Source organism: Rhincodon typus, unplaced genomic scaffold, assembly GCF_021869965.1.
Source record: "Rhincodon typus isolate 14 unplaced genomic scaffold, sRhiTyp1.1 hic_rhity00003216, whole genome shotgun sequence".
Classification (NCBI taxonomy): domain Eukaryota; kingdom Metazoa; phylum Chordata; class Chondrichthyes; order Orectolobiformes; family Rhincodontidae; genus Rhincodon; species Rhincodon typus.
Window position 1 is genome coordinate 8,542 of NW_025968854.1, and position 10,818 is coordinate 19,359.

Here is a 10,818-nt window from a genome sequence, read left to right on the forward strand (position 1 = left end):
CTGCTGTGTTCCTCCAGCTCCACACTGTGTTATCACAGAGTAAAAGACAGCAGGTTCTGTTGTCTCAGTCTGAGCAAGGAGCCCCTTGCAGAACCTGTCCTGCCTGTTAAACCCAGGTCCCCATCAACAGCCTGCTCAAGCCCGCTATACAGATTTCTCTAGTTCAGTGTAGATTCAGCCAGTAACATTTACTCCAAGGCAAGGTCGCTGAATTTAAATAGCACCTTTCGCATATGCAGAATGTCCCCAAGTGCTTTACAGACAATTAAGTACTTTTTGAAATAAAGTCCCTTATGATTATAATGTGGCATCCAATTTGTGCACATTAGGATCCTGCTAACAGGGATATTATATTTTTTAGTGGCACTGATTGAGGGATTGAATACTTATCAGGGCACTGCATGTAAACTCCCTTGCCCCCCGACCTTTGATCTTTTACATCTACCCGAGAGATGAAACAGGATCTTGCTTTATTGTCAAATCTAAAACGTAGCACCTCTAACAGTGCAGCACTCCCTCAGCACTAACCACCGATCTCAGACTTGAGCTGAGGACACTGCCCACTGGAAGCAATTTCTTGCTGATTTCCTTCACTCTCCAAACAGCAAGATTTACTGTCGATGGTACAGAACAGATAGCAAGCACTGGGGAGTTCTGTTGTGAGGATCGAACCTTCGGTAACCAGGAGGCTTGAACCTTCATGAGGGAGGTCAAATTTGAATTCTAACCTTCCCTTAGCTGTAAGGGGCTTGTACAGTATCCAGAGATGGCGCGGGCGGTGAGGGAAGACTGTAACAGGGCAGGGCACCTGTACCCACTTGTTGCTTTGCACATGACCAGCTCCCCCCAACCTCAGATGGATGTCAGGGTAACCATCTATACAATCACTAACTGGTGATCCCTGCTGGACACTGCATTAGGCTGCAGGTTAAGCTGGATGGCCCCACCCTTGTACTTCGTACTGAGCCAGCCTTCACAGGCTGATCACCCCCTCAGGCACGGGTGGCTGCATCCAGTAAAACCTAGCCATGCCAACATGGACGAATTGGGTCGAAGGGTCTGTTTCCATACTGTATGACTCTGTGACAACACAGCAGGCCACGAGATTGGGCGGAGACTCTTCGGAGAGCTGTGGATTACTCACTGATCCTTATTGGGAGGTTTCCGGAGTTGATCGGCTGTTACGCGAGCAGAGAAGTTATAGAACTGGAGAACGTTCTGGAAGTAGAGGTCAGGAACCACTTGGTACTGTGTGAAAACAAACAATACTCACTCAGCAAGTACTCGACTCCTCTCGAAACAATTCTTTGTCAGAAGGAACCGACATCCCTTTCCATCCCAGACGGAGAGATTGCTGGATTACCTCCCACTGACTGCTCTTCAATCCACTCACAGCTCGGCTCTGCCATCTCTTCGTCAACAGAATCTATTGGTCCCCATCTAGAGCTCCATCTGGAATCACAGCCTTTTTGTGATGAGTCTCTCACTTTTCCAAAACCCTTTGTGTTCGCTCATTCAACTCCTAATTGATCCAGCTGAAACGCTAATGTTGCACCCCTCCCAAAACTGGGGGCACTTGTGGTGCAGCGGTAGTGTCCCTACCTCTGAGCCAGGAGGCCCGGGACCATCTCCTACCTGGTCTGCTGTGCAATAACATCTCTGAACAGCTTGCTCAGCAAATATCTTCCCCCCCATCCCCACAATACTGTACCTTTTCCCCCCACCCTGCCCAACTCCATCTACCCTTTCCAATCTCTTTTCCTTTTGAATATTCCAATCAGATTTCACCTCACCTTCTGACATTGGGGAAGTGGCGGGGATATACTGGATTTAATTATGCAGACTGACAATTTGAACTTTGACAAGGAGGACATAATTTCAAAGCTTGCGATGACAGGAAGCTCTGAAGTATCACCGACATGTGAGGTACAGCAGTAAATGGGGGTTTGGGATTGGTCAGAGGGGCTCAGTTTCGTGGATGTCTGTTAAACGAAACAGATGTAGAAACACAGAAACTAGAAGCGGGCGTACACCCATTCTGCTGATCAAACCTGCTGTGCCACTCAACATAATCCTGGCTGATTCTGCATCTCGATGCCATATTCCCACATTCTCCCTATACCTCTTTAAAAATCTAAAAATGTATCAGTCTCTTTCTGAAAGATATTCAGTGACTTGGCCACTACAGCCTTCTGTGGTAGAGAATTCCACAGGCTCACCAGGCTTCAGGCAAAGGCACTTCTCTTCATCTCAGTCCTAAATGGTCCATCCCGTATCCTGAGACTGTATCCCTTGATTCCAGACTCCCCCAACCAGGGAAAACATCCTCCCTGTATCCACTCTGTATAACCCTGTCAGAATTGTATACGTTTCAATCTGATCCCCTTTCATCCTCCTAAACTCTAGTGAGTACCGGCCCAGTCGAACCAATCTCTCCTCATGGGACAGTCCTGCCATCACCCCAGTATCAGCTTTGTGAACCTCTGCTGCACTCCTTCTACGGTCAGTATATCCTTTCTTAAGTGGATGCCCCGTGCTGTGCCAGTTAGTGACAAGCCCATCCTAGTTTAACAAGCCGCTGCCTTATTTTTTGACCTTTGTGTATTGGGTAAAAGCAGGCAAGGATCAAAGGTTAGGAAGACGGGCCCTTTCTCCTGCCAGGGAGATCCCAGTTTGAGAGTTCACGGAAGTGGACGGCCATTCACTCTGAAAGCAGGTGGGGGTTGGGCAGGAGGAGAGGGGAGGGCACGATGGGTAAGAGGCATCGAAGGTAATTTTCAGATAGGAAACATTCCAGTAATCTGGAACGTGTGAGTTGCTGACGTCTCACCGAGCAGGACAGCCCCTCTTCGCTGAGGGGTGAGGACAGAGACACGAACGTGAAACAGACCCACAGCACAGGGTAGTGCCCGGGGGAACTGAACTTCTTGACAACATGCCACCTGTACCCACAGGACATGATCAAAACCAGGAAGCTGCTGTGTGTGTCACTGCTGTTTCAGAGGGGAGTTGTTCTGCTTCCTGACCCTGTATTCATATTGAGTGAAGCCCAGGAGAAAGAGGAGGCCACTCTGTCTCACAGACCTTCACTTCAAGTTGGGCTGGTACTGGCACTCGAGTCCATGCCTCTCTAATGAGTATCACAAGTAGAAATCCAAACAGAGGGACAGGCACCAGTCCAAATTCCACCAGGCCTGGTCTGGTAAAGCTGCCTGTTTCACCAAAGTTTGTGTGTGTCAAAATAATGTCAATGCCTGGGTGTTGGGTGTCAGGTGTGCAATAAAACCCTCAATTTCATTACGCAGTTCCAGCAATGCTCACAGCCCGTGCTGCCCTTTAATCATCAGTTGGCCACACATTTTGCAGACTGTTTGACCTTGCAACACAGATATCTGCATGGCACGGGCGATGGTCGCTCAAAATTCACAGAGTGCTGGCCAGACGGGACAGGACAGATGCATGAGGAGTGCTCCCCCCTTGCTGCAGAAGTCAGAACGCAAGGTTACAGTCTCAGAGTAATCCATCAAGACTGCGGTGAGGAGACATGGCTACACTCAGAGGGCTCTGAATCTTTGGAATTCTCTGCTCCGTGGAAACTCGGCTGCTTGGTATATATTCAGGACAGAGATGGACGGGCTTTTGGACATTACCGCTGAGATCAAATGAGATGGATCAATAAATCCAGCCACGACCTAATCGAATGGCAGTGCAGCCTTGGGTTTATATGTAGTAGTTGCTCCATAGCGATAAAGACAGATACGAGAGTATATAAATAATCTGTACATCTGTCTCACTGGATGTGTATCATTGTTATGCTCTGGGAGATTTTGTCCAAATAGTTGAATGGCCCCCAACATTGTTTATGACTATATGGGAGCAATGCGCAATGTTAATACTGCTCAAACTTCCCTCCTTATTTATTTGCTTGCCAGTTAACTCAGTGTCCCCCATTTCTGAAGAAGGGTCTAGGCCCGAAACGTCAGCTTTCCTGCTCCTCTGATGCTGCTTGGCCTGCTGTGTTCATCCAGCTCTACACCTTGTTATCTCAATGCCCCTCGACCTGTTTCTCCTGTCATCCAAAAGCATTGACTTACATCACTGAAGAGTTTATCCAACTCCTTAGAATCCATGATGAACTTTGGATAACCAATCATGTCGTAAATTGAATCAGCCTAATACGAGGCAAAAGCACAATGTTAAACAAGGAGTGGTGTTGAATACAGCATTCTGCAAACAGGTGATAGCAGTTTTACCATATGAACCCTAACCACCATAGCTCCCCTGGGTTGGGGGGGAAGACCCTCTCACTGCAACTGAAGGAGCTCGCTTGCATAGAGTCAGGTTGAGCCTATGAATCAATGGTTGAGGTACAGATGGGGCTCCTCAGCTGTTAACTGTGTAGATGATGGTTAAGAACGTATGCGTGGAGGGTGTCCATTGTATCTGCTCGAGTAATCATCTACTGAGACTTTTCAGGCTTGTGTGCTGCAGTGGTAGTATCTCTACCTCTGGGCTGGAAAGTCTGAGTTCAAGTCCTGGCTGCCCTGGAGGAGTGTTATAACATATTTCAATAGGCTTTTTAAACAAAAATAAACAGGCACTTTCAATAACATTTAACATTCCTCCAAGGTCGAATCTTGTTACAGTGCCCTTTTAAGAGGCTGTCACCAATTAATTTGTTTAATTAGTTTCCTACAAACAAACATGAAGAGGCTTTTCCTGTTTGCCTGTGCCCCCCGGTGGCCCCAGATAGATGGTGCCCACTGGCACGCCATTGAGACTGGTGAGCACCACAGGAACTGGAGTGCATCACCATCACCCTCAAAAATGATATATCAATGCAAATTTCTTAACGTTCCTTTGGAACCTGTTTTCTTTTGTTACAGATGGTTGGCAACAGTAATCTGCTCTTTCGGCTCCATCCTGACCTGTGATCTCTTGCGCTATTCCACATGGTTATGCTGTGGCTCTCCGAATTAGCATTACCTTTTCCTTTGCAGATTGTTTGGTCTGGTCATCCATCCACTTGGTTTGCTTCAGACTCTCCTCGAATGCAGCCTTAATTTCCGAAATCATCTCTTCTGCCTGAGGAACAACACCAGGATTCAATCCATTGCTCCATCCCCAGATAATGACAATGCTACAAAGTACAGGATTAATATGCCTGCCATGTTGCCTTGTATCTTGGGTTTGAAGGACTTGCTGACACTGAGTGCTGAGGAGGAAGTGGTCTACATTCAAGTAAAATACTTTCTAAACATTTACTTTTGTTCTTAAACTCTCCTCTCCCCTTTCTGACTACAGCTGAATGGGTTATGGAATCATCACAGAATCCCTGCAGTGCAGGTAGAGACCATTCTGTCCAGAGTCTGCACCGACCCTCCAAAGTGCATCCCACCCAAACCACTCCCACACCCTATCCTGGTGACCTCACATTTATCGTGGCTGAGGCTCCCATCCTACACATCCCTGTGCACTATGGGGTAATTTAGCACGGCCAATCCACTTAATCTGCACCTCTTTGGGCTGTGGGAGGAATCCCATGCAGACACAGGGAGAACATGCAAACTCCTCACAGGCATTTGCCAGAGGGTGGAATCAAACCTGGGTCCTGGGCACTGTGAGGCATTGGTGCTAGCCACTATGCCACCCCTTCTGGTAGCCTGATCAAATGTGACGCATTCTGTAAAGAGCAACTCCCCAAAAGCCTCTCCACCATCTATAAGTCAGGAGTGTGATGGAATATTCTCTGGATGAGTGCAGCCCCAACAACACACAAGAAGCTTGACACCATCCAGGACAAAGCAGCCGCTTGATTGGCACCACATCCACAAACATCCACTCCCTTCCCGGTCAGTGCACAGTGCCTGCTTTTGAATGCTAATCACTGCGATAACTTACCGCAACTTCTTCAATGTCTCTCCCAGAGTTTTACAAAGCAATTTTGTTACTTCACATAAGTAGAATGTAGTATATACGAATCAAGGCTTGCTCTGATATTCAATAAACTGAGGCTGATTTTTGGCCATAACTCCACTTTTCACATGCACCCTATACCCCTGATACGTTAGAGACCAAAACACTGTCTGTCTCAGCTTTGAATGTATTTATTTAACAATAAAGTGTCTGGAGTAGAGAATTCCAAAGGCTTTGGATGAACACGTTTTTTCTCATCTCAGATCCAAATGACCAACCCCTTCTCCTGAGGCCCTGTGTTTGATTCCTCTGCCAAGGGGAAAACAACCTGTCAGTGCCTCCCCTGTGTCCCTGTGACAGACACTGTTTTTTGAATCTATTACAATTAGTGTGTAAAATGCCTGAGAATGGCGAGAAGGGTTTACTCACATAAAGGAATAACGGAGGATTAAGGCAAACACTACCTGTACTCTGGACTATCTATTTAAAGGGTGAAGTGATAAACAAAGTAAATGTTGAAATACAACTTAAGGAGTGGGGTTTTGTTGCCACATAGACTGTAATTCCTCTCCAAAATCTTGGTAAAATGAAATAGCTCCAATGCATTTGATGGTGTCAGTTGTAATACTGCCAACAAGAGGAACTTGCCTCAGACTGCACTGAATAAAGCTCTCTTCAGCGAGTCTTTGATGATTGAAGAACATAGGGCAGTGAGATCTACAGTACACACTCCTTTAGCATAGAGCTCAGGGGAGGGGTCAGTTCTGCTCAAGGGAAAGCTCTGCTTTGTATGAGCCTAGTGATCAGACCAGCTACAGGTGAGTGGCCTTTCTCCCAGGCCCCATTCTAAAAACTAACCTTCCACAGAACACCCTGATAGCTCAGTCAGACAGAAATCTCAAACAGAGAAGTGCTGGAGAAACTCAGCAGGTCTGACAGGAGAGAGAAACAGAGTTAATGTTTCGAGTCTGGTATGAGTCTAGTATGACTGCTTCAAAAGAGTCATGTGACTCGAAATGTTAACTCTTCCTCTCTCCACAGATTTGGCCAGACTTGCTGAGTTTCTCCAATGTTCTCTGTGCTTTTAAGGTGTTTAAATGCTGCATGGGATTTGAGGAAATGATTAATGGCTCTGCTGTGACTTTGTAAAGGTTTCTATTGCTATCCAGTGAAAGTGGATGATACAACGAAGCAGAGGGTGGAGCTGGAGGTATTTGAGGGAATGGCTTGCATGTACACTCAGATGGAGGGAGAAGCACAATGAACCAACGGTAATTTACGCTGTCAAAGTTGGCAAAAGCTCTGTAAACAGTCTCCTTGTTATCATTGTGACCACGGCTTTAAATGAAAAATAAGCTCTAAATTAAATCTAGACTCAGAATAGTCCTCAGGTTCTTGGTGATGAGAATGAGCTGCTCTCAACTTACGATTTGCTTGCTGTCCTCTGCAAACGTCGCTTTGACAAACAGAGCTCCGAGCGAAAACCCGAGGGTACCATCCGTGTCACTGACGCACGTCTTCCATCGAGTGTCACATGTCTAGAGGAGGGGAGACACAATCAGAGGACAAGGTTACAGCAGGTCAAGAAGATGAACACAGAGACAGGCAGAGAGAGAGAGAGACAGAAAGGGAGACAGAGAGAGAAAGAGAGAATGAGAGACAGAGAGAGAGAGAATGAGACAGAGAGAGAGAGGGAGAGAGAGAGAAAATGAGACACAGAGAGAGAGAATGAGAGAGAGAGAATGAGAGAGAGAGAGAGAGAGAGAATGAGAGAGCGACACAGACAGAGAGGCAGAGTGTGTCTGTCAGAATCTAATTGCTGGCTCCTGCCCTGGGACTGACACAGGTTGAACCATTTCCCCCAGGCTATGGTCCCAGTCAGACACTGCTTCTCCCCCAGACTGTACTGGAGTTCCCAGTGCTTCTGTTCTCTGATACCAGAGTCAATCCAGTTTCACCCTTTCAAAACCAAAACAAAGAAGACTGTTGGAATTCTACCACCTGTAATTGACTGAGCAAGAAATTATGCTCATAATTAAACTATATCCAGAGAATGGGTGGTTTGATCAAACTGATAATATGCAAAAACACCTTGTTGTTAGGATGAAGCCAATGGGAGGATGAAGCAGGCAGATTGTGTAACAAGCCCCCTACGGTTTTCTGCCAGCACCAAGTGCTGTCATCCCCAAAACTACATGCAGTGACCATCCCCCCCCCAACCAAACCAATTCCCTGATTGGCTTCGGGCCTTTCTTAAATTAGATCCCAATTTCCCACCCAGTCCATTACAAGCAGCACCTTGGGTCACAATCTATGTGCATTGGGGTCTGGCTCCAGGCTATTTAAACTCAAAAGGGGCTGATACCACGTAAGGATTGAAATTGTGACACCAAAGTAGATCACAACCAGCTTTAGTAATCCAGCATACCCAGGCGGAAACTTTTCTTCCAGCGTTATTGTTCTAGCAGTGATCTATTCTCTAGATACCCCGTCCTATTACACACAGCCAACCTCAGAATCCTAGAGTAACTTGCATTGTAGTTGTAAATCAGGACATATTGCAGTCAATGTTGTAGTCCCATTGGCTAAAGGAAAATATTGTTTCAAAGTGAGAGGGATAACATTGATTTGAATGCTGCAAAAACAAAAATCAGATATTTTGGAATTGCTGCTGAGGTTGAGTTCTTCATTCGAATATATTTTGCCAATCTCAGTGGGGCGGCGCTGGGGAAGCACTTTAGACTGCAAACACAATCAATCCGGGCTCCCTCTCCTTTTCAACCCCTCTCCACGCTCCCCACACCCCGCCATACATCGCCCCCCCACCAACACCACCCCCCAAATATGAGGAGGACAGGACCGGTACAAAATAGTTTAAGACTGAAAGGCTCAGTCATACTGAAATAAAAGCAGAAAGTGCTGCAGGAACTGAGCCAGTCTAGAAGAAAAATCATATTAGACTTGAAATGTTAAATCTGCTTCTCTCTCTCGACAGATACTACCAGACTTGCTGAGTTTCTCCAGCACCTGCAGGATTTTGCTTTTATTTGAGACATCAGTGTTGCTGAAAGTTACAGCTGTGAATGGGTGCCTCAATGTGCAAACTCTTTCTGAAATCAGTACCAACAGGACAGGAAAGTTGCTGAGGTCGTGCCAGACCATTAAGGCTGCTCTCTCATTACAGAGAGATGACTGGTGGTGGTTTAACCTGAGGGCCACCACACCTCAGGAGAGGAGACAGTTTGAGAAGGAGAGCCCTTCACTGTAACGTCAGTCGATGCAGGGGATTGAACCCACGCTGCTGGTATCACACCGCTTTGCAAACCAACTGACCAGCCAACTGAGCTAAACTGATGCCACAACAGGAAAGGGCAGAAAGTGAAGAATAAGTAATTGGCAATGGAGGCTTGTTTTCTTCATCCTATCGTGGAATGTGGGCCTCACTGGAGAGGCTGGTATTTGTTGTTCATCCCTTGGGCTATGTGTGTGGTTGCTCGGCCATTTCAGAGGGAAATTAAAAGTCAACCATATTACTGAGAGCCTGGAGTCACATGTAGGCCTGACTGGGTGAGGACAGCAGGTTTCCTTCCCCAAGGAGGAATTTGTGAAACAGATGATTTTGTTTTACAGCAATCAATGGTCATCATTAATGAGAAACTTTTGAGATTTTATCAATTTTAAGTTCTAATAGCCGTGGTGGGATTTCAACCCATGCCCCGAGAAGGTTAGTCTGGGCCTGTGGATCACTAGTTCAGTGACATTAGCATAATATCACTATCTCCCCTTTTTTTTTGAAGCTTCTAGATTTTCTTGAGTGCAATAAAAATGTGAAGAATTGTGCGCACACAAAATTTTCAGGTAAAAAGCTTCTTGTACTATCAGCTAGAATGGCTAGACGTGAAGGAAGACACAAAGTTTGAAACCATGGACTCAAACAAGAAAAGAAATGAAAGTCCATGTGCTGGCTGACCAGGTTCAGAGTCTGATCTCATAGAATCCCCACAGTATGGGAGCAAGCCATTCAGTCCACACTAACCTCCAAAGCGCATTCCACCCAGACCTAACCCCCATCCCCTTCACTTCCCAAGGCTAATTCACCTAGACTGCACACCCCTGGACACTATGGGCAATTTAACATGGCCAATCCACTTAACCTGCACATCTTTGGACTGTGGGAGGAAATCCACACAGACAGAGGGAGAATGTGCAAATTCCACACAGACCATGGTCACCCAAGGCTGGAATTGAACCCTAGATCCTGGCACTGAGAGGCAGCAGTGCTAACCACTGAGGCACTGTGCTGCCCTGCTCTCATCCAGTCTAAATGTTAGTTTCCCCCTTGAATTTATATTCTTCTGCAATATCCTCGTGAATGAGCAAGATGAAATGCTTTGAAGAAACATAGTTTCGGCAACACTCAGAAAGAAAAGAAAGCTACCGTCCTCTTTTGATCCTAACTTAATTTAAAATTTTCAGAGAAAGCAGAATTAACGTTTCGGGCCCAGTGACCCTACTTCAGAACTTTTCCAGCAATTTCTGTTTCTGTTTCCGATTTCCAGCATCCACAGTTTTTTGTTTTTTTCAGAGCCTAATCTACTGCTCTGGTCCTCACTGCAGCAGTCATTATTCTTTGCCACACAAGTGCGTACACTCCCCAGGAGAGGTTTCAGTTTGACTCTGTGACAGATGATGAATTGCTGGCAGCAAAAAAGGTCTAAATAAAACCAACATCAAGTGACAGAGCGCTCACCTTCCGTACGTTCATATTGGTTCAAATTGTTTGCAGCAAGTAAATTTTTAAAAAAAATCATGACCTTAAATTCCCCTCTGCAGGCTTAGCAAATCAGGGGACTCAGTATCGGTGAAACCAGCCAGAATTTTTGAAAAACCTTTAATACTATA

The 10,818-nt window shown here is 46.1% G+C and overlaps 1 protein-coding gene across 1 annotated transcript in view; it reads right to left on the reverse strand.

The window, feature by feature from the left end:
* Window positions 1-7,454, reverse strand: part of LOC109926382 (endothelin-converting enzyme 1-like) — a gene marked incomplete at its 5' end in the record, with an annotated part of 12,674 nt that extends 5,220 nt beyond the window's left edge. Inside the window, 4 exons of the mRNA XM_020526245.2 lie at window positions 1,145-1,248; window positions 4,095-4,172; window positions 4,987-5,085; window positions 7,344-7,454. Coding sequence (XP_020381834.2) covers window positions 1,145-1,248; window positions 4,095-4,172; window positions 4,987-5,085; window positions 7,344-7,454 — 392 coding nt within the window. The remainder of the gene's footprint in view (window positions 1-1,144; window positions 1,249-4,094; window positions 4,173-4,986; window positions 5,086-7,343) is intronic.
* Window positions 7,455-10,818: the final 3,364 nt, after the last annotated feature.